Below are 23,847 nucleotides of genomic sequence, written 5' to 3'. Positions count from 1 at the left end.
CATCGAATGTTTAGATAGTAATTAGGATGACGAGCTAGTGTGCAATGCGGAGCACTGGCATATCAGTCCGTAGGGAAGCTCAGGTCAGGTCAGCTGTGCAGTAGCTAGCATGCATAATAATAGTATGAATGAATTAGCGAGTACTTGTGATTGGCTGTCAGTTGTGGCACAGGGTCTTGTTGATTGATGATTGCCATTGCCAGCCATTCAAGGGCTGCTACCTACAATTCAGGTGACCCAAATTATTCAACCGTAGCATGCTGACCTTCTAGTTGAAACAACAGACAAAACCATGCACAGAGAGTATATATATCAGAAAACAACTGAATGTTGGTTGATGTCAATCGAAGAATATGGCTTAACCATGCTAAGAAAAGCAAGGAAAAATCCATCCATCAACCGCGTCAACACGCAAATTGGGTACACTACCACAGCCTCACAGCCAGTAGTCAGCCACGCCTGAAACTGACATTTGATGTCGACCCGCACATTTGATTGCGCAATGAGAATCAGATGGTAAAGCTTTGCTTCCTCTTTATTCAATCACACCAGCCGAAACTGCTCACATTTGATTTCTTGTGCTATACATACATGGGATGGCCGGATGGGAACGGGGCACATAAAGCTGTGCATTTACAGATTACATAAGATGATGAGTGTTGCCTCCAGGCACTACAACACCAGGCAACAGCTGCTAAGAGAGATTTTTTTTTAAAAAAAAAAAGTAAAAGCAGATCAAGCAGATCATGAAAGAATGTATAAAAGGGAGAGTACAGAACTAGGGCAGATTGCGGGCTGGATTCCACAGAGGCAACCGAAATAGGCTACTATAAAAATTATTTGAGTTTTAATTTGTCAAGGCCTAAATAACTTTAGTCTGATATTACTACTACTACTACAACAGTACCCGCCCTCCTTTCGACTCCATGCGTTGTGATGTCGACAAAGCATCTGTGTACGTTATTCCTCCAGATATAAGGCTTAAACAACTGTAATCTCACTCCCTCCTTCCGAGTGCTCTTGGTAGCCCAGCTGCTGCCATCGGTGGAAACTGCAAAAGCCACAATTGCCCTAGTCAGCATCCTTCTACTAACAATTCAACATGCATCAATCAATCAAGGCTGTAACCATTATTAGATTATACTAGGGGTCCTTGGGGAACACTGACACCGTGACACTAATATATAATTTTTTGTTACTTTCTCGAAACTTGATTGCACGTGCATAACAAGCTTCATTCAAGATGAAAAATATTTGAAACAGTATACATATCATGCCAAACATCACCAGAACCAAAGGAAAGAAATATACCTTCTGCTGAAGCCTCATTACTGTAGAAACCAGTATCTGGTCACCAACTATTTGCCTCATCCGTATCACCAAGTCGCTCCTGCTTATCTTTTTCCTCTGTTTTGCAAATTATACAAGGCACGCCACGGTTAGTATGACGCTACGCATATTTTGAATGCAACCAGAAACCTCAAAATGGAGAAAACGAAAATTTACAACCTTAAATTCTTCATAGTATCTGATGACCAAATCCATGTCGGAACGAGGCACTTTTGTGGAAATGGCAGCAAAAAGCATCGAAAAGGGCATCCATGGTGAGGAGGGAGCCCTTGGAGCATGTCCCAACTTAGGTGCTTCTTGTTCAACAGGTGAAGGCGCCATGACTGGCAACCTAGGTCCCCCCTGATCCAAGCAAACAAGGATGAAAATGACAAAGCTGGAAGTTACAAGGGAATTGCCAAATTAAAACTACATTTCAGGTAAGCTCGACACTTAGATGGTCACCTATTCAACTATATATCAGCTTTGTGGAGAACATAATTGATGACATCAGTTCCTAATTTCAGTAAACACAGTAATACAGGGGAGTTGGGCCAAAAGTGCATCAATCATTCCAACAGTTCTCATTTACAACCAAACAATATGATTAAAACCAGAAAACACAGAACAAGCACATGTTTCTTTTGTGAAATATTAAATTTTAGTTTATAACACATTCCAATTTTTGAAGGACTAGATGAGCGACATACATTCCATTTCCTACTCAGAAAATGTGCCCTTCCATGTTCCTAAATTTCTTACTTGCAATAAAACTTTAGCAAATTATGGCATTCATTTTCATTTATGTAGAGCACTATCGGAAATAAAGAATTTGACAAGTAGACATGGTAACTACATGATTAGGTTGAAGATTTAGCTGCAAGAAGGTTAATAAATGTCAACCTATTTAAATCTGGGTCATTATTTGGCAATAAAATAGCAAATGATATTTGATAGGCTCACATCCTTTTACACTAAATCATGTTATACATCAATGCATTCGCTACGAAATGGGTAGCATGCAACACAAACATATATTAGGCATACATGTGTCAGTACATATACAGGATGATACAGCTACAAACAATATCACACAAGCTGAATCTGAAGAAGCATACCTTTGTTAGATTGTCTGTAGAACCAGAACTTGTGATCTCAGATATGTTGGACATGCTATCCTTCGAGACTAAGTATTCTGCAGTTACCAAATAAATCGTCTTTGGGTAACTAATAACACAGAAGGAAAATGGTAGAGAGAGAGGAAAAAAAAAGATCCACAAAGTAGTACCATTGATCGTGGGAGGTACTTTGACAATAACAGCATATTCAGCATATATCTGTTTATGCACATTAGCATCCCATATGATATAATGCTTAGGATTTTGAAGATCATCCACGCCACTATCAAAATTTTCATTGCTTGGCTGGAATTGCTTTGATCCAGGCAAAACAACCTCAACATTACCCATTATTACACGGCACAACATCATTCTGATGACGCCATCTTCATGAAAATCTGAATAGCGGGCACTGTAAATAAACTTCAAGTAAGACTACGAGAAGCATTATTTCCTCAAAGTAAGAGAATTGAACAAAGGTAAAGTTCTAAACTAGTAGTTGCAATGAAGAAATATATGAAAGGGAGAACTGAAGATGCAAAGACAACAAAAGAGGTTAGTGTGGCATATAGGACTAAGAGCACATACTAATCCTGAACAGAAAAAAAATTACCATGAATTTGAGCAGTTTGCTGGAGCAAGACAAGTTCCAACACCATGCGTGTGGCCATGCTGCGGTTTAGCAATTTCCAGAGCACCTCGCATCATCATCTCCTCCATAGTACCTCTCGAGCAAGGAAGCCAAGCATAACGCACATTTGCGTTCCCACGACGACTTTTGGCCACTTCTACCTCCTCCTGGAAAAGACCAGAACGAACTTGCCCATGCTGATCTAGCAGTGGTGTTCTGTAGATACCAATAATATCTTTTTCTTTAAAAGGGTGGCCTAATCCTTGAAGTAACAAATTCCGCACAGCTGAATCAACACGCGGACCATTGCTTCGCTTGCCTGTAGCAGTTTGTATGATTCCACTAGAATGTTCATTCAAATGGACTGAAGGACCTGATTTGTTTTCACCAATAGCTTCATCAAGTTTATTATGTGCTTCCAGGTTGTCCTCCGCAATATTGTTGATCCTCTTACCATGAGATACTACTTCACCAATGGATACTGAACTTGAGCTTTCAGCTACACTTGTAGACATCCCAGCACGCTCAACAGCTTCACCTTTCTCATGCTGAGATGGTTTAGACATGTACAATCCAGAAGATAAATCTGGAAAGAAGTCTTTGCCATGATCATCAACCCATGCTAGTGGTTTGTTTATGGTCATCTCATAATCTACGCAAATCATATGAATGAAATCCAACAGGATGTGCTTGTTCTGGAACACTGCAGTAGTAATTGGCCTCTTCAATTGGAATTCACGTTGTGCTAGATTGACAACATCCTCTGGAAAATCACTCCAGTCACCGTGTTGGTAGAAAAGCACACGCACAGGCAGCCCACTTCTCTTAAAGTTCCAATACGACTCCAATATACCTCCAATCCCACAGGAAGCCACTTTAGACTTCTTAAATTGAGCTCTGTCATCAGATCTCACAAGGTGTTTCCTTGGATCATGCTGAGACAACACCATCGCATCATTGCCCTCAGCGTGCTCCTGAGCAGTTTCACGCTTTCGCTTGCGATCAGTAGCTTTGAGCACATGTTTACCCAATGCCAGTACGTTCCTCTGTTCCATTTCTTTTACACTGACTCAACCCAAACCAGGTAATTTTCTTTACAGATGTACACTACCAAGTCAAACCAGTTAGTAAATTCTAACTATTGACACCTAGACTCTGTTAGCATAAAATCAACTCCAAAACGAGCCACACTATCCAAAACGGAAAGTGAAATGGACCTGAGACCAAAATGGAAAAAGAGAAAGAAAGGAATTAAAATGAATGAAATAGACAAATGTAGAGCACAAGTGGAGGAAAAAAAATGAAACTATTATGGTAAACATATTCATTTATGATAACAGGACATAAAATGCATGAGTTAACTTCAAAAATTTCCCTGTTGACACATTGCTACTATTTTATTCCTTCCCAAGTTAAAGGCCCTTTCCAATTCCCATATTATTTAATATTTAAAGTTGTCAATGATTAATTCAATCCAGGGAGTTTTCTTGGTTGCAAATTGAACGCAATTAGTAAACAACTCTGCCAGAGTGATTCTTTACCCCTCGCAGAGTAGAATTGTGTTGTGTGTACTTGAAACCATCTCTCTGGACACTGCTGCTCCAGGTATGGCTGGTAGCCGGTGCAGGTTTGCAGCCACAACGAGGCAGCAGCAGATAATAACAGAGAGAAACCGAGGCTGCCGCAGCAAGCATTATCAGCATGTCCGTGTTTAAAACAGCCACCTTATCTTTTGCTCTTCTCTGTGGCCATTGCCTGGGACAAAGAAATTGCAGCCGCAGCAGCACCCCAAGAACAAGTTCCATTGCCATGTCCCCGCACGAACCTCAAATATATAGATACATGATGACCCCTGAGGCCCTGATGTGCAAAGCTCGTTATGCTCATTATGCAAAAACTGCAACATCAAACAAATTGACTTTCCGATACTTGTCTAGCATTTGTACGACATTACTTTGCTGATTACGCGAGACATGACTCCCTCCCACGCACTGAGCAGACTCCCTCCCACGGTTGATTGACACTAGTAGTTATGGTAAAATCACTTGTGCACTTAACAGTATGAACAATATGGTATTGTGGTAAAATCACTTGTGGCAACTGCTAGAGCTGTGCCTAGGATGACAAAGGAATAACACGCACAATCATGATGGAAGCACTGGGGGCAGGGATTGCTTTCGTATTGTGTCACTAAACCAAAAGAAATTGCTCTAGGATTCTATTCATCATCCTACCTAAGAGACAGCAGACGCATGGCAGGGAAAGGCACTACAGTACTAGCAGCACAAACTGTAGAAGGTATACAAGTAGTACATGTGAACACGAAATTAAAACACCGTCGCTTCTATGATGAATGAATTAAACATCATTTCTGTCTGTGACTAGATTAAACACTAAATCCAACCCCGAATTCCAAAAGGGAATTGATCAGAGCACATGATAAACTGCAGATGAAGCTAAATCGGAGCACATACAGGCACAGAATTAAAGGGGATCGGAAAGCAAGCAGGAATTGTAATCCGGGAGGAGTAGTAGGAGTGTAGAAGCAACAGTACCAGTGGTAGTTCATCGCCCCCACGGCGGCAGATTGGGTAGAGACTTCTAGTGAAGCAACAGTGGGTAGCTTAGCTATGTATGATATGGATTGCAACAATTCTTCAGTCGGGCCGGGCAAATTAAGTAGATCGGGAGAAGGAAGGACAGGCAAGCAGAGCGCAGGCTATGATGGATGGATAGATAAGATAAAGCCCGAGGCTTTTAATCAATCAGTGAATCGAGGGGCGGGCGCACGCTGCTGCTGCTGCTGCTGCCGCGGCGTCGTCCTCCTCCAACTCCTCCTCGGGCTTCCTTCCTGTGGGTCGGGCTCCGGCTTTCCCTTTCCGGTGGGCGAGAGGAGAGGGGAGAGCGAGGCGGCATCCTCCGGGGTGCGGGAGCGGGTACATGTAGCGCTGGCCGACAGGGGCGGGCGGTGATCGGGCCGTCGGTTCCATCCTGTGGGCGAGATCGGACGGCGAAGATGGGTCCGGAGGTGGGAACGGGGTGCGCGAGGGCATTCCGGGTGAGGTCCTTGGTTTGGTTTTGGTTTCTTGGGGAGGGGGGCGTGGACTTGGCGCACCGACCGCTTCCCGGAAGGTCTCCATCGCTGACGTGGTGGGTCTCCTCTCCTGTCCTCGCCTTCCTTTCCCTTTCTTGTTGCAGCGGCTTACTTTTTTTTTTCTTTGTTTCCTTCTCTCTCTTCTTTCCAAAAAAAAGAAAGCAAAGAAAGGAATCCGTCTGTTGGGCCGGACCGCATCCACAGAATCCACCACACTGACTGATGTCTGTCGGCCCACCTACCCAGACAGCAGCAGCAAGGGACAACAGGGCCATCAGGCCCACAAGGACAGCCTCTCTTTTGTGCAGAAGGATCGCCGCCGCGCCGTGGCCATGGTCTTCTCCGACGACGGGCTATCCGGCCGCTGCCATCTCCATCGAAGATCGGCCAGCCGACAGTCCACCTGCAGGAAGGCTGCGGCGCCCCCGTCGCCACGTACGTACGGCCACGCTCCTTGCTCATCACTCCTCCCATCGCTCCAACGCATATGATTGCCTTTGCTTGCATCTACATCGAACATGTGGATCGACAGTCTTTACCTTATATCTGATGAATTCTAAATGCAATAATCTCTCTCTCTCTCGCGCGGATTGGTTGTGCCCACGTCACCATGATATAGTGCCATGTTAGCATGCCCAGATAGTAGCGCGCGGATCTAGTGGTGGGACGCCACGACAAGAGGCATTGGAGGTCAGGGTAGGAGAGGCTGAACGCTACATGGGAGAGAGGGATGGGGAGAGATAGAGTTGATGAAAGAAAAGATGTAAAGGAAAGCAAATATCTGGCGCTTCAGATATTTTGACTCCAACTTCAGCACGATGACGCTCTAGATATTTCTGGAAATGCACGTTTCGCGTGTTGGTGATGGTCTCCTTCTCTCACAGTGGCAGTATATGATCGTGCGGGGATGGCTGATTGTAAGCCTTTCAGCACTCTATTGGATGTGAATCCAAAACTCTCCTCCGATGACGCGCCTCTCAACAATTCTACGAATTTCCACAACCTGGTAGGAGCACTCCAGTACCTCACTTTCACTCGACCCGACATTGGTTACGCCATTCAACAGGTCTGCCTTCACATGCATGATCCCAGAAAATCACATCTTGCTGCCCTGAAACACATTCTTCGGTATATTCGTGGCACATTACATCTTGATCTGCTTCTATGCCCCTCTTCTCAGTTGGATCTAGTGGTTTATTCTGATGTTGATTGGGCTGGTTGCCCTGCTACACGCAAGTCTACATCGGGCTATGTTGTGTTCCTTGGTGACAACCTTATCTCCTGGTCTTCGAAGCGTCAGAGCACCATCTCCCATTCCAGTGCTGAGGTTGAGTATCGTACTATTGCTAATGCTGTTGCTAAGGCGACTTCGCTGCGACAACTTTTGGGCGAGCTGCGCGCTCCTCTGCGGCAGGCTACTTTGGTGTATTGTGACAACATTAGTACAGTCTACATGTCCTCCAACCCAGTTCAGCATCAGCGCACCAAGCACGTGGAGATTGATCTTCACTTTGTCAGGGAGCGCGTTGCTCTTGGCGACGTTTGTGTGTTCTCCGTGTCCCGACGACATCCCAATTCGCCAACGTCTTCACTAAGGGGCTACCTTCTTTGGTCTTCTCGAAGTTTCAGTCCAGTCTTAACGTTCGTTCATACGACGATACAACTACGGGGGCATGTTAGAATGTATTTTTGGTGTATGTGTATAGGGCCCTGCGCCTTGGGCTTAGAGCCCAGCCGACCCTGATTAGGATTGCTTAGAAATATGAGGAGATCGTATCCAGCTATATTTCTATAAGCCTACGATCTCCTCACCCCTATATATTGTATACTACTATCTCTCAATCAATCCAATCTATTACTTCACATATTCTTTCATCTGGAAAGCTAAATTTGGTTCCTAGTCACACTTCACCAAGTTGGCAAGTGTTTGGTTGGGCAATTAACATTTGGCAAATTCATTGGGCTACACGTATCATAGGGATAAAAAAATGTAGCAGATTTTGTTTGGCATGTCAAAGTGTGCCTTCAAATTTCTTAACCATATTTTTTATAACTTGCCAAGTATGGCTAGCAACCAACATGCCATACACGTCAAAAAAATAAAAAAAATAAAATTAGCACGGCTCGGAGAAACCGTAAACGATCGAGCGAACTGCCACTTCGTTCACCGGAGAGGGCCATATTGGATTCGTCCGTAGACATATGCAGTGGGATTTTGTTTGTTTTCACGGCAAATCCGTCAAAAGGCTGCATGCTTTGCTTGACTGATGCTCCTGCAAAACCCACAGAGATTGAGAGAGAAAGAAATGCAGGCATGCAGCAGAGTAGCAGAGCTGCAGAGAGAGAAAGAGATGCGCATGAGTGCATGACTACTGCATGAGAGAGAGAGAGAGCACTGGCGCAAGCATTGGTGATTGGCTGTAATGTACGCTCTCTTACCGTGCCAGTTCCTTTGTCGCTTGATCGGTCACATCGGACCACTGACTGCTTTTCATCGTGGCTTGCCCATCCGAGATGGAGAGAATCACAATCACCTCTTCTTCTTCTTTTTTACCACACTAGCTATAGTCACTTTGATACTGATACGATCTTTGTTGACTAGTATTTACGGAAGATAGTTTCAAAAAAAGTATTTAAGGAAGACAAATAATAAAGTTAATCAAAAGTATTTTTTTATCACACTAGCTACATACTCTTCTCTCTTAAATACATGGATACAGTAACATTCGGTTGAGGGGGTGTTTGGATACTGGGTGCTAAACTTTAGCAGTGTCACATCGAATGTTCGGATGCTAATTAGGAGGATTAAATATGAGAATTATAAAACTAATTGCAGAACCTCTAGGCTAATTCGCGAGACGAATCTATTAAGCCTAATCAATCTATCATTAGCAAATGGTTACTGTAACACCACATTGTCAAATCATGGACTAATTAGGCTTAATAGATTCATCTCGCGAATTAGACTCTATCTGTGCAATTAATTTTGTAATTAGTCTATATTTAATAAACCTAATTAGTATCAAACATCCGATGTGACAGGTGCTAAACTTTAGCGGGTGGTATCCAAACACCCCCTCTATTGAGAGAGAGAGTACTAGTACAATGGACTTATTACAATGGACTTATTAGAGGCACATCATAATTGAATCCTTGATGGATCTGCTTATATACCGTACCGGACAACAAGATGAGTTCGTTAGTAGTCTTCAAATCCATCAAGGCATCAACAACCAACCTCTCATTGATTGATCAAGAAAATTTGCATGGTAAGACTAGGATAGGAGAGGCTATGATTTTTTTTTTGAAGGAAAGTCGAAAGGTTAATTAATTGACGGCCTACGTTATTAATAAAGAAGAATGAAAGACTTAAATACATACATACATTGCAATTCCCTATATATGCAACTTTGAAATAGAAATTAGTGATTTTGCTACGATTGATCTTTGTAGTAATTAATCCTCGTGCGGATTCACAACGTGGTTAAAGGAGTACTCTTCTATGTATGGTTTGACATATGAATCGATCGGGAATCTTTTGGCTTCTAATTGAGATAAAAAAAACTTAACTACCTAAATAGCCCAAAGTCTCTTATCTGTCCAAGCATAGAAGTTTAAGGTTTAGAGGGAATAGTTTGAATTGTGCTTTGTGTTTCTTGTCAAAAAATAAATGTAATGTCATGTAGGTTACTTAATCTAAATATACATATGCACATGTTAATTTGGATAGTTGCTTAGGCTATTATTAGCTTGATTCAGAGAAGTTGCCTACCTTGGTTCTCTGAACCTGAACTTCGTATTTTCTGTTTTGATGTAATGGACATGGGAACGGCCTCATTGTCAAAAAAAAATGTTAATTTTTGCAATTCAATAGTTTGTGTCATAAATAGTTCGCAAGGACAATTGATAATACAAAATTAGTTAGTTCAGTTGTATATGAAATTCATGACATACGCATGCTCAAAGATAAACAATTTCTGTTCTTTTTTTGCATGAGATTTTCACACATTTGTCCAATCACGTTTTATGAACAAAAATAAGGAAAGACGACCTTGCTGCAAGCCCTTCAAATTTTCATTTTTCATTTCAACCTTTTTCTAACCTACCATGGGATGATATATAGCAAATTAAAGTAGTAGTATTACCTGATCACCCCCATTAAAGGAATGTCAATTGTTCAACTGTAAACAAGGTTAAGTAGGTACTAATTGATCCAGGATCGATCATGAAGGGCTTAATTCCCTATCTTAATCCACATGCCATGATCTTTGAATTGAAGTCGTCCGAACTAGCACAGGTATACCCTAAACTTAGCTATCGATATTATTGCGCATTTATGTGGAAGCTATTATAGCCAAAACGTTATCGCAATAGACGCAACCAAAAGAAAAAGGTGGGGGATGGAAGAGAGGGACCGAGCTGATCTGCGCTAGCTGATGAAGCAGCCAAGCCAACAAATACTGCGCGCTTGCGCTTTCTCTCTCTCTCTCTCATAAGTGCCACCATGTCCCTGTCCCCTTGTCGTTTTCTTCCGCCTCTTTCCATCACCAAAGGAGTACTCGATCATGCTAGCTAGCAGGGGAGATGGATGGCTGGAAGGCAAAGGCTCGAGGGGGTGCTTGGTTACTTAAATGGGGCGCGCCACAGCTCTACACGTACAGTTCATTTGCGCGCCACAGCCATGGCGTCGCCCAAGGTTAGGCAAACTGCGACTACCGGCCAAACACGCCCTAAGGCTAGCTCTCTTTCTTGGTTGTCCTTGCTGCACATCGATCCGAGCTGGGCGGGCCACAGTTGGTATGAACAGCGGCGGGAGCTGTAGCCGGTGCCCAAATAAATACAGATCGCTTGGTCGTCTCACCTCAGCCTGTGGCTGAAACGACGCACGCACACACTAGATCTTACTAGAATCTATCTAAAAACATCCCATCGTCCATTTATCATCGTCTCTCCCGGCCGGCCGGCCTTCTTCATTCTTATGCTCACTTCTAGCTCATGATATGGGAGAAATAATCTCTAGCATCCAGCAGTGTGTGTGACTGTGTGTCTCCATTCACTGCTAGCTCCAGCGCCCGGCCTGTAGGGTACCTTGCTAGCTAGCTAGTAGAGCCAGCGGCTAGCCGGCCGGTAGTGGAAAGTAGAAAGAGTGAGCGCGCCACTATGGACATGGAGGCGCCCGTCGTCGCCGGCACTGCTCAAGGCGACCTCGCCGACGTCGTCGCCCGTGCAGGTGCAATAATGGCCGCAGCGCCGCCTTCAACGAGTCACCCCCGGCGGCCACCCCCTCCCTCATCTCTTGCTGCAGCAGATCACATGTCGTCGTCTGCTGCTGCAATGGCCGCCGGCCAGATCATGGTCCCTTCTTACGACGAGGAGCCACGGCCTGCTTGCAGCGACGCGGTCATGTTCGATCCGTACCTGCCGTCGTCGCCTGCGACGGCGCCACCGCGCGGCGGGCACTGGCTGCCGCCGCAGCATCAGCTGGCGCTCCAGATCTCCCAGCACGCCTGCTACGCCCGCGACGTGGCGATGGCTGGTGCTGCCACCGATGTCGACGGAGACGAGGCCATGAGGATCTCTCCAGCTGCTCATCAAATCATGAAGAGGTCAGCTAGCTAGCTATATCTTCTCCTGTGCCGCCTTTCTTTGCTGGGACGGATTAACAATTGCCTTCTTCCTTCCTCTTCTTCCTCGATGCATATATAATCCTTCGACTAAGATCTCGCCTCCCCTCCCTTTACCCAATCCCTTATTCATTCCCCTTGCCGTTTCTACGATTACTTCTTGTTAATTCATGTCTTTTTTTTTTCGCGGCCACTCTGATTTGCGCACATCGTTGCAGTACCCTTAAAGAGATCAACTTCATGAGGGTTTTCAACTGCAGTTGTTGGATAGAGACAGGCCAGTTTATTAATTTGGTTAGCTGTGGCTATCAGCCAAATGCTTTGGGGATGGATGTAACTAAAAACTAATTTGGACTGCTCATTTTAATAAAATGGGACAGCTGCATCAAAGCCTTTATTTAGTCTCTGAGAGAAACTCCATGAAGCCTTGTTTCTTATTGGGGATTAATTTGCATTATTAGTCATTCTTCTCTGTATGAATAAGCTAGCTAGTTGACTTGAATTGATTCTTTGTCATTTGATGCATATGCATGCTGGTTGAAATGTTTTATTTATCTCTTCTGCATGCAAAAAGGTTTATTCCTTCCTTTTCCCCCCTTTTTTTCTGAGAGAGAGGCTCGCTCCAGAGAGTTAGCAGGTACCATAATAATTAGCTTACCATAATTAGCCAGGTTATGTGTTCATCTCTAAGTCATGTTTGTCAAATCGACGACCAGAGTCAGTTTCCTTTTGGCTCTCGTGTGGTTCAGATATGCATTACAATCTTGGAGATGAAATCTAGTTGATATACATGTACATACATTTTTCGCATCAATCATTTTTGTCCCTACATATATTATTCCTACATGATCCAGAACTAATTTCAGAACATTCTGCATGTATACATATATATATATACACGTACATGGAGCAGAAAGAATGAGGTGAAGAGGGTGGTGTGTATTCCTGCCCTGCCGCCAACGAGCAGCCGACCAGGAGGAGGAGAGGTGATTCCTTCTGATCTTTGGGCGTGGAGAAAATACGGCCAGAAACCCATCAAGGGCTCTCCTTACCCAAGGTGTCCACATTATTTCTCTTTTCGAATTTTATTTCGGGTAAAGAGCTTAATGATCGAATTAATTAATACTTATCACCATCAGACTTGTTTCTTCGGCTCTGTTAATTACATCCCATATAGCCTTCTTTTTCTCCGAAAAGGATTGCGGTCTTTATGTTGCACAGGTGTAAAGATGTGAATCTAATATAATGTTGGGTCCATTTCATTGACATCCACTGCTCATATGTGCAGGTATATGCGCTACACAAGGCAAGAGCAACAACAAACCATGCATGGTCATCTTAGATAGGAGCTGGCAGCTCCAATATTCCTTGATTATATTAGGACTTCTAATTGGTCCAGAAAATATGCATTTATCTAGAAATATAGCTTCAGAAAAGTATATTCACAGCTCCGTCTTGGTCTGATTTACTTGCCATTTAAAAACATTGACATATGGTCTCTAATCCTTATTTAATGCTACTACTTTTACAACTATATACTAACAAAATCCAATCATGAAGAACTATTTATATGTCAAGGGAAAAATATTTATGAAGGATATTATCATCTATATAAATATAAGTGGTTATATGTATAAAAAATCTAGTATGGTTATATATATAGTTCACACTAATGTCTATATCCAGATCAACTAACATCCTCAGTTAGCAGATTGATCATTAACCTGTCATGGTAAGAGTGAGTAGGCAATCCAGATGTACATGATATTTGCACGGGCTTCAAGTAAAACTGAGAAAATCCTAAAAATAATAAGATAGCAATCTACAACCTTTGTTGATTTCATTACCATTGTTCTTTTGATCAATTGCATCCATCCAATAATTGCATAAGTACATGTACCAAATTGAGACAGAATTATGCAAGTTCAATACTGAACTAATTAATATAACTTGTGGTGCTAATAATCAAGTAAAAATATCAGTCAAAGTTTTGTGGCCTGATGTCCAATTCGCTAATTAATATGCATGGAAGAGAAGATAACTTCACAGGTCTAATAATAATACAATACAATTATATTCTCTGTCTCTATTTGGGTGCCTTAGTTCACTTCCAATTTGTCAAATTGTATAAAGCATGTGGATATGGTAATATTTCACAAGATGATCGCATGCGTCAGATGTACTTAATTTGTCCCTATTTAATTTATAAGAAATGGTTTATAGCAAAATGTCTAAAAACTAAGGACAAAAATTTCTTTCTTCTAGAGGGGTCATTCTCTTTAGCTGAAATCAAGGATAACCAGAAAGCTCTTTCTTTAGCTGCCAATATTTTCTATTTTCTTCTGAAGATTGTACATTGTTCCCTTAATGTTTCTTGTACTACATGATAAACTGTTCCATTACTACTTCTATATACACTGCCTATAAAAGGTTAAAGTGCTAAACTGTTCCGGCCGGGTCAAAAGTTGGATGATCCATACATTCAAACTTGTTTGTTATAGTTTATTTTAACCTAGTTTATGACAAAAATATTTTTCATCAAAGACCTGCTAGGCCATGTGTTTGTTTTTAGTATTCAACCTAGTTGAAATTTCAAATGGATCATCATTACAGTGAAGTGGATTTACACTAGCTAATAAATTTATTTGCACATAGGCATTCCATAAGTTTGGTGTGGTTGTTTCAGAAGTCAAATATGCATGCGCTTACACTTTTAATTTTTCCTTCACTATAATACTATTCTGCATTTTCGCAGAGGTATGACAGACATCCAAATACAGAAAATGTTACAATATCTTCAATTAACGACACTAAAAAGTAGTGTAGGTGTACCAATTATCTAGACTAGTGGTGTTTGCATGATATCTGCATTATATTATGCCGGCCTATAAACTGGCCTTTTTGAAAAGTTTTCCACACATCCACAGATCGATATAGCTCATCTATACCACCAGTTGAGATACACTTTTCATCTATACCGTGCCATTAATGTCTCATGGACTCTAATGCATAAGCGCAAATAATTGTGTGCTAATTTATGGAATCTTATATGATTAGTTCTATACATTCTTTCAAATCTGAAATACGGTGGTGTGCTAATTTATGGATGGAATCTTATATGATTAGTTATATATATACATTCTTTCAAATCTGAAATACGGTGTGCTAATTTATGGAATTTGATACAGTTATTTATGTATATTATTTGAAAAATGAAATAGTCAATCATTTTCCCAATATTCATTAATAAGTCAATGGAAAACCAGGCTTATCTACAGTATTTTTCACTAGCCAATGGCTGCGATTAAGTGATATACTCACATTTATTTATTTATATATTTCTGCAGAGGTTACTATAGGTGCAGCAGCTCCAAGGGATGTATGGCGAGGAAGCAAGTAGAGCGCAGCCGCAGTGACCCGAACATGCTCGTGATCACCTACACAGCAGAGCACAACCACCCTTGGCCAATGCAACGAAATGTGCTTGCTGGATACTCCCGCCCTCATACTCACACGTCCACCAACTGCAAGAAGAAGAACAGCTACAGGGACGTTGGTCCGATAACTCCATCGCCATCACCGCCATCGAAGAACAACGCCAACTATTACTCCGAGCATAATGCGGTCTCCAGTGGCAACAACCTCGAGTGCCAGCAGACGACAGACATGATGGAAGCTAATGCAGCTGGGTATGTTGCCTATACCATAGGTGCTCTTGATGATGATGAGGATGTTGCGATGCATCAGCCGATGAGTTGCAATAGCATCCAAACTGCAGATGAGGTTTTCGCGGAGCTGGAGGAATTGGAGCCTAGTAATCCTGCAAGTGCAAACATCTACTCTAGGGGAGTGAGTTACGAGTGGCACAAGTTCTAATCGATCAAGCAGGCCCAAGGTATAAGGAAGGCTACAATAATATATGGCACATATGTTTGATGAAAAATAGGTTACAAGCTAAGTATGCACATGTTTTACTTAATTAATTGGTGTGACAGAATAATATATCTCTGTGCTTATGATTAATTCAAAGCTAAGATATATTTACAAAATTAAAAAACATATATGTGTTTACGATAGTTTTATTATCTACATTATTTCCCCCTTAATAATTAGCATGGATCATCTTTACTAGCACCTGTGTGGTTGTGTGTTCCAATTCAAAGTACATCAAACATATGTACACATATTCTGACTGCCTTTTCTTGGGATGTAACCTGAGTCTTGCTGGCATGGTTCTGAAGTACTATTGCTGTAGTTTTTTAATGACTTCTTATTCCAGAAATGAATATAATACGTATAGTTCAGGCATGTAAACCATGCACCTTCTGGTGACTAGAATCTCCTCTAATCAAATATTTGAAAACATATATCTGTAACCCACAAAATAACATTTACTGACTTACCATATTACTAATTACCAAATTTTCATACAGAAACGTAACAGTTTAAATGGTCTCCAGAAAATTTTGTTCGGTCGCTTATTATTGCTGATGTAAAACATCGCTGAAACACTTATTCTAAATTAAAGTGAACTGAGAATAATGCAGAAAGATTAGTAATTGCTGAGCCTGTTAGTTACAGTGCATATGATACTCAATTATCTATAGCTTTACATTACTTTTTTTTAAGGGAAACTAAGAAGCCGCCCTGAACATTTATATTAATATGCGAGGTTGTTGCGTACAATTTTCGTAAATATTAATATGCGAGCTTTACATTACTTTTTTGTTGACCAATCACACTATTTTGTAAATATGGTATCCGATGATAGCACGGAATTCAATTGGGATAAAGATCAATTTGTATAATGTGTACTTTGAAATGGTAGCTAGTAAGCCCCAGCTGGTAGTCCCATATACATAGTGGTTTGTCGATTTGCTGCTGCATCAAATTAATAAAGAGAACTGTGTGAGCAGAAATATATCTTATTGAGGGCAAGATCGATGGATGAAGCAGTGAGTTGGCCGCCAACCGACATGCATATCTGTGGTAGACCCAGGTCACGATTGGGCTACACGTGCGAGCAATGCATATCTGCAGTGCAGGCCAAGTGAAAGTGATCATGGAGCTAGCTAGCTAGTAAAAAGGTATATACGCGACGACCCTGATGCCGGCCATGGACGACGACGTGACAAGTCACGGAGAAGAGAAGCAGATCTAAGACATGGAGACGAGCACAGTGCTTGCGGCTTCAGTGGTGGTGGTGATCTGATTGAAATAGTAAGTCACACTAGACTCCAATGCTTCTTTCCCCTGTTCACCCGTCAACTACTCTACTCGATCGATCATTTTTCATTCGGCTCGCAGCTCGATCGAGCACGTACGGGACTGGTGGTTTTTAATTTGTCTGCTCCCTGACCTGAGAGCTACACCGATGCCGTCAGTTGCACTGTCGTCCATAATGCATGATTCCTTGACCTGTCACTGTAGAAAATGACTACTGCCGATATGATCCATATATCCTACAGCAGATCAAACAAACAAACAAAATAAAATGATAACAACATATATGCAGGAGCGCATGGAGCAGTTCCTTTGGATTAAAGTTGATGCATGCATGTTTTTTTTGCATGACAATTCATCAGTTTTCGAAAAAGAAAATAAACAAGAGTAGTCGTCACATGCATGATGCTTGCAGCAAATATAATCAAATAAAGCGACTGTGTACTCCTATTGACCTCGATCCATCCATCCACACACATAGATCATGCATGTCTTCCATGTCTACTACATAGATACTATATCTAGGTCGTCACCAAGGGGAATGTGCTCGATCGCTAGGCCATTTTTTTTTCTGAGAGAAGCAGCTAGCTAAATGTGCAACTGTTCAAGTGGAATGATGTGTACGTGTACTTGTTGAGCGAGCAATTAAAGAATATAATAACATTTATATATAATGCATATATGAGCAAGAGGAGGCGTGGCAAAGAAAGATGAAGACTGAGATACGCTGCTGGAAAGTGATTAGATGGATGATACTGCGTTGCATTTGCATGTCTCTTTCTCTGATGCCTGATATGGTCTGATGGATGGATGGGCATCTCTCTGCTGCCTCGCCTGCACTGCACTGCATAGTGCATACTGCATTGCTTTGCATGCATGCGACCCATGTCTTTTGTCCAGGGAACTGCCAGTGTATGTAGCGACCCAAGACCTGATCGATGCTAGCTCCTGCATGCATGGTGGCCATGTCTTTTCCTTCATCATCTGTCTCATCTGAAGAAAGAATTCCTCATCATATATACATATACACATCTGAAGCAAGAAAGGTGCATGAGATATACATCAGTCAATGTAGAAGGAAGAGGAAGAACAAGTGGCGCGCGCCATGCACTACTGCTACTGTAGCGCTGTAATGATGGATGCTGTTGCTCCCGTGGGGGCGCAGGCCCATCAGAGATATATTCAGAGATCGATCAGGATGCGCGATGAAGACAAACCTGCTGGGTTGCATCTGCATGCATGCTTGGAGCTGTATGTGTGTTTTGGAGCTAGCAAATGCAAAGCTTCGTTCGCACAGCAGCAGTCAGCAGCGCACAGTACGTATGTAGTAGCTTTACTTGAAAGCTGCCGCAAGCACCTGCATCTATCCCCACGCATGGGCATGGATTCACGCGCATGCATGCGTTCCGAGGATCGTAGAAGAGAAGCTAGCAGCTAGCTTTATCGATCGACGCGCGCAGCGACCGAACCAGCGCTAGCTGCCATTGTTGAGAACGACCGGTGTCGTCGTCTCGGTCGGTAGCTTCACAGTTCGCCATTGGTGACCCTGCAAGCAGTGGACCATGCATCTATCATCATCAGATACCGCAGAAACGAACAGAGGTGAGGATAACAGTAAGCTTTAACTGATGATGAAGTGAATTCATGGTGCTCCGACGACTCCACCCATGCATATATACGTACTCCAGGATCCACAGCATGTCAGAACGAACCTTAATGAACCTGTTCAGAAGGCCGCCCACGACCTGTTAGGGTCGGTGGTGGCGAGGGCGCGCAGATGTCGCAGGGAGGAGGGGTTGGGGGCGGCACATAGAGAAGGGAGAGGCTAGACTCGACGGTGAAAACTGAAAACCCACCCGGTCGCGCAAAAAAAAAATCTTTTTCGTACGAAGTTGGATGAAAACAAACTTTACATCAAAATCAAAATTATAGAGTGACAGAATCTAAAATTTTGTAGTTGACGATATTTTTCTTTGAGATTGTTTAGATGCCTAAATATTTGATATAATTTCTAAGACCTATCAAACAACCTTGAATGAAAATGGGTCAACAACAAAGTTGTAGTAATCGACGAGATGCACAACATTGTAGCAGAGAATATTTTGATGTCCAAATATTACATGTAAGATTCAAAAAAATTAATAAACAACCAACATCTTGCATTTGTGGTAAGGAATGTGTGGTGTAGTTTCTATCGGTTCCCTGTTGATACAAGACCACATCTGAAGGTTTCGACAAATAAATGAGCATGTATGTTGGTGGGTGCCGCCGTGGAGAGTGAAGTGGGAAAGCCGCGTCGACGCCACAGTCCAACGGATCGGGTGTGGTGGCTTTAAGTTGAGTGGTCACCCGTGTTGATGTCCCAATCCAACCGGGTGAGCCTTTCTTTGTTTTTTGTTTTCTCTTTCTTTCATTTATTTTTAGCTTAGACCTTGTAACTCTCTTCTCTATTAATTAATACAAGCCCGGCAATCTCTGCCGGGTCTACAGTTTCAAAAAAAAGAATGTGTGGTGTAGTAATAAGGATGGGTTGTGCGAGGCTTGGGACCTTGATTGAGAATGCACATCCGCTTACTTCACGTGAAAAATCTTGTGGCAAGCGAGTGTTTGAGTCTGAAATATTTTCTTATCACCATTTTTATCTTTATGTAGTTTTTAAAAAAGATTATCACTTCCAGTTCGTGACTTCAGCTCATATTGATGACCATTTTCACTGACGGTTCCAAAACCGACAGTAATGTACTGCATTATTACTGTTGGCATACATCTAGAGGTTGGTGAAACAGATGGTGATGAGGGTTTGGTGAAAATATTTCTGTACCAGTGCTATCCAACCGCTCTTCTAGCATTGATCTGGTTCATCCCAATGAGCTAACCGTGCGTTTGTAGCAAAAAATGGTCAGCAAATAACAGCAGCGAAAGACTATGGGCCTGTTTGGGAGCACTCCACTCCAGAAAAACCAGCTCCACTCCACCAGCTCCACACTTTACTAGCTCCACTCCACGAACTCCAAAAAAATATGGAGCTCCTGCACGTGTTTGGCTGATGGCAGTGCTCCAGCTCCAAAAACGTGAACACTTGTTGTGAATGGTCTATTTTACCCTTTGTTAACGGACCCACATGTCATACTCTTCTATTTTCTCCTCTCTTCTTCCTCTCTCTCCTCTCTTCTTCTCTTCTACGTACTGCGGCACCTGCCAGAAGATGGAGATGGGCCGGCCTACACACCGGTCGCGCCGGCCGGCCGACGCCCCGGTCGCCCCGGCCGCGCCGCCGCGGGGGAGCATGCCCCGGGCGGCACGGCGGGCGGCGGGCGGCGCGTCGGGCGAGTGGCGCGTCGGGCGGCGGGCGGGTGGCGTGGTGGGCGGCGGGTGGGCGGCGGGTGGCGGGCGGCGTGTCAGGGCGGTGCGTCGGGCGTCGGGCGGCGCGGCGGGTGGCGGGCGGCGCGGCAGGCGGCGTGTCGGGCGGCGGGCGGCGGGCGGCGCGGCGGGCGGCGGCTGGCGCGCGGGTGGGACGGGGCGGCGGCCGGCGCGCGGGTGGAACGGGCGACGGGATTTTTATGTTTCGCGAACCGGTACTGTGTAACGAGTGGCAATGGTGGGTAAATACCCACCAACTCCACGAGGAGGTCTGTACAAGGGGTTTTTGGAGCACCTCTTGAGGTACTCCAAAAAAAGATGGATCTACCCTCCTGCTCCACCTTTTTCCTGGAGCCGGAGTTGCTGGAGCTAGACGCGTTTGGCTGCGAAATTTTCGGAGTTGGTGGAGTGGAGCAATTTTTTGTGGAGTGGAGTGCTCCCAAACACCCCCTATATATTGCTTGCTCAGGGGATAAGGAGCAGCGACGCGATGGGGAAAGGGGAGCGGCGAGGCGACCCCGGGATGGCGTGGCATGGATGGGGCTGAGAGAGGGGGCGGAGACTGCATGGGTGAGATAATAGACCGAACATATAATGAATAAAGGAGGTGGAAAAAAAAGGAAAGAAGGGTGGGAATAGAGTAAAACTAACTAGGGCCCACTTAGGCCCACCATTATTTTTTCCTGGTAGCTAGGGGCATTTTAAACGTTTCACATCTTACATCCATAAAAAAAATTATCAGGAGAAACCGTTTTGCTAAATATTTTTTTCTAAGTAAAAAAATTTTGCTTTTCAAAAAGAGTGAGAGCCAAAACCATTTTGGCGGTAGGAAGAGCCGTACCAAACGGGCACGGACCTTAAATTTGCACAGGAGGGAAATAGTTTGTTATATCGTTGTTGGGCTGCATTCAAAAGCCCATATAACCCGGGCGAGTCCTTGGACCTTCTTCCTTCCAAGGGCTCCGGTGCGCGAGCTAGTATTCCCCGGGGGGATGGGCCGCCCCAGCATGGCGGCCATCGATGGGTGAGACCCATTGGCATTCAGTTCGTGCGACCTGACCTGCTAGTCGTAGTTATCAACTGATGCATGCGACAACAATGGAAGAACCAACTTGCATTGGACCCAGAGGATATCGACATTGGACTTTTGCAATTGGCTTTGGTTGTGTTTGTCACTGGACACATGACAGAAGCTGTAACTATTTATTTATTTATTTATTACGCTTTGCCAACCATTCAGGGTGGACCATGCTGGTCAGTCACTTCTATTTTCAATCTATTTCTCTCCTTCGTACCCTTCTACCTAATATATATATATATATATATATATATATATATATATATATATATATATATATATATATATATATATATATATATATATACGGGTGAGAATGACTATTGAAAAGTTTTGCATGCACCTTGCATGAGTTAAAATTGAATCCTTAAAGCAAGGCTCATGAACAACATGCTCTTTCTCCTAAACAACATCCTACTCACTTGTTTAGGATGTTTTTTTCCTCACGGCCTGTTTCGCCCATGTACACGCCGCGTAGACCCGTATAATATACCGTTTTATGGTCTAAATTGCATGCTACCCATCGTGTAACGTTTACATGGTTTGTACAATGGTGTAGTCCATGTAGTCGAACACTGCTCCGACCTAAAAATTAAATTTGAGGAGCTAGATTGGTCAGTTTGAAAGTTGAGAGACAAGTTTGATCCGAAAGCAAAACTTGAGGCAAAGTTGAGGACCTTCTATATTTCACATTTTAACACGACTAAAAAGTACGGGAGCGTGAAAAAAAAAGAACAAATGGGAATAAAAAAATGACGTCTTGCTTAACTGCTCATCAAAACTTTTCATCCTCATCCGCCCTCTTGATGACAAGGAAGAAAATTCAGTGGGGACCGTCCCCAAAGTTACTTCCGTGCATCTAACAGATCGTGATGATGTGCCGTTTCCTAGCTTATCGCACGCGCTCGCGTTGTCGGCTTGGCTCCAACTCCAAGCGATCTCGGCTTGCATGCTTCGCCAGTTCGACTCCGCTTGCATCGTCCGCCGTGCCGACGAGTGGTCCTGGACTGGAAGCCCGCAGCGGCGCTGCCGACGTGGCCTCCGTCCTCCTCAACCACCACCGCAGCTGTCCGCTGGTGGCTCCCATCATCCGCCGACCGCCGTCACAGCTCCGCACGCGTCCCCCCTGTCCAATACTCCCATGTCTGCCGCCGCAACTCGTCCTCTGGTGCCCCCTCGTCCTCCGCGCCACCTCCACCGTGTGCACAGGTGCCGCCAACATGCTGCTCATGGTTCCAACACGGCCTCTCAGGCTGTCAATCATTGTAGTGCTTACAAGGCGTTGCGTAATGCGTCTCATCTGTTCACCAGTGTCAATGATGCCTGACTCCCCTGCCTGAAGAAGCTGCACCTTGAGTTCGTGAGGTTCAATGATCCATTCAAGGTGGTGATGGAGAAGCTTGAGTTAAGACTTGAGTTTCTCTCGGTTCACACTTGGTTCTTTGATTTTTTTCCGAGGTAATGTTTGATACTCTGAAGATTCTGCCCATTACTGACTGCAAATATGATCAAACAATTATTCAGAGTTTGATTATGCATTAGAAACTGAATGACTGAATCTACTTTGGAGCTGGATTCATGACACATTTTGTACCATTTTAGAGCTGATTGTTCTTCCTGACAATGTACTAACTATTATATACTAGTAATCTTTTTATATGAAATACATGTGGATGTTTTGACATATTCATGTGAAGAAGAATGGCAGGTTTCGTGTGAACTAGAATGACAAGTTTCTCTGATTTGTTTTACAAAAGAATCACAGGTTCACGTGAGGAAGAAAAATTCTAAAATTCTGAAAAAAATGACAGGTTTTACATCCTCTTTTGCTGCCTTTACTGTGTGGCGGGGTCAGAATGTTATCAGAAAATAGAAACACCCATCAACCCCAAACCAAGACAATTTCAGTGACATTCAAAATGAAAGCCGATAATAGAGAGTAGTAACAGGTGCCAGTTTGTTGAGTGATGTTAAGATAAGCATTTCATATTGAATAGGATCACAATCACCAAAGCAAGAACCTATCTCGACCATAGTGTCCGAGCTGCTCATTTCTCGGCACAATGGCCATTGTTCTCTGATTTTTATCAGGGCAGCTCCTGCAACCAAATTAGCACATCCATCACGGGTGTTCAGGTCCAAACAACGAAGTATATATGATTCGTTTATGGTCAAGGGAAGAAATCAGATCGAAGCAAATCAGGAACACAAAGAATAATTGAACCTTAAGCGGAAGAGAGGATTGCTCGCTCGAGGAGGCGTCGTTGGATCCCGCTAAGGTCTCCACGCGGAAAGGCATCTGGATGGGTCCACACGGTGAGGTGGTTGGGGACTGTTCCCGACGACAGATAGAGAAAAAGCAGTAGGCTGGTGCTTGAAATGCCCCGGCC

The 23,847-nt window shown here is 43.4% G+C and overlaps 2 protein-coding genes and 1 long non-coding RNA gene across 4 annotated transcripts; 1 reads left to right on the top strand and 2 right to left on the bottom strand.

The window, feature by feature from the left end:
• Positions 1–562: 562 nt before the first annotated feature.
• On the bottom strand, positions 563–5,987 carry LOC101765929 (inactive poly [ADP-ribose] polymerase RCD1). Of its 2 annotated transcripts, XM_004980939.3 has the most exons (8): positions 5,634–5,987; positions 4,620–4,938; positions 3,061–4,295; positions 2,618–2,859; positions 2,448–2,524; positions 1,510–1,692; positions 1,312–1,407; positions 563–1,051 (listed from the first exon to the last, which is right to left on the bottom strand). In XM_004980939.3, exons 3-8 carry the CDS (start codon positions 4,131–4,133, stop codon positions 998–1,000), a joined length of 1,725 nt encoding a protein of 574 aa, XP_004980996.1. In that variant the 5' UTR covers positions 4,134–4,295; positions 4,620–4,938; positions 5,634–5,987; the 3' UTR covers positions 563–997. The 2 variants fall into 2 exon arrangements, with proteins under 2 accessions (XP_004980996.1, XP_004980997.1); XM_004980940.3 differs by lacking the exon at positions 4,620–4,938.
• A 5,056-nt stretch (positions 5,988–11,043) lies between these two features.
• LOC101765520 (probable WRKY transcription factor 14) lies at positions 11,044–16,042 on the top strand. The gene is made up of 3 exons (XM_004980937.2): positions 11,044–11,778; positions 12,710–12,853; positions 15,144–16,042. Exons 1-3 carry the CDS (start codon positions 11,333–11,335, stop codon positions 15,670–15,672), a joined length of 1,119 nt encoding a protein of 372 aa, XP_004980994.1. The 5' UTR covers positions 11,044–11,332; the 3' UTR covers positions 15,673–16,042.
• Positions 16,043–22,183: 6,141 nt separating this feature from the next.
• On the bottom strand, positions 22,184–23,823 carry LOC111255762. The gene is made up of 2 exons (XR_002675687.1): positions 23,682–23,823; positions 22,184–23,556 (listed from the first exon to the last, which is right to left on the bottom strand). It is a non-coding gene; the product is annotated as an uncharacterized LOC111255762 (long non-coding RNA).
• Positions 23,824–23,847: the final 24 nt, after the last annotated feature.

The sequence above is a fragment of the Setaria italica genome, chromosome IX (assembly GCF_000263155.2).
Source record: "Setaria italica strain Yugu1 chromosome IX, Setaria_italica_v2.0, whole genome shotgun sequence".
In the NCBI taxonomy this organism is placed as follows: domain Eukaryota; kingdom Viridiplantae; phylum Streptophyta; class Magnoliopsida; order Poales; family Poaceae; genus Setaria; species Setaria italica.
The sequence above is the reverse complement of the archived record's forward strand: the minus strand, read 5'-3'. Positions and strand labels throughout refer to the sequence as shown.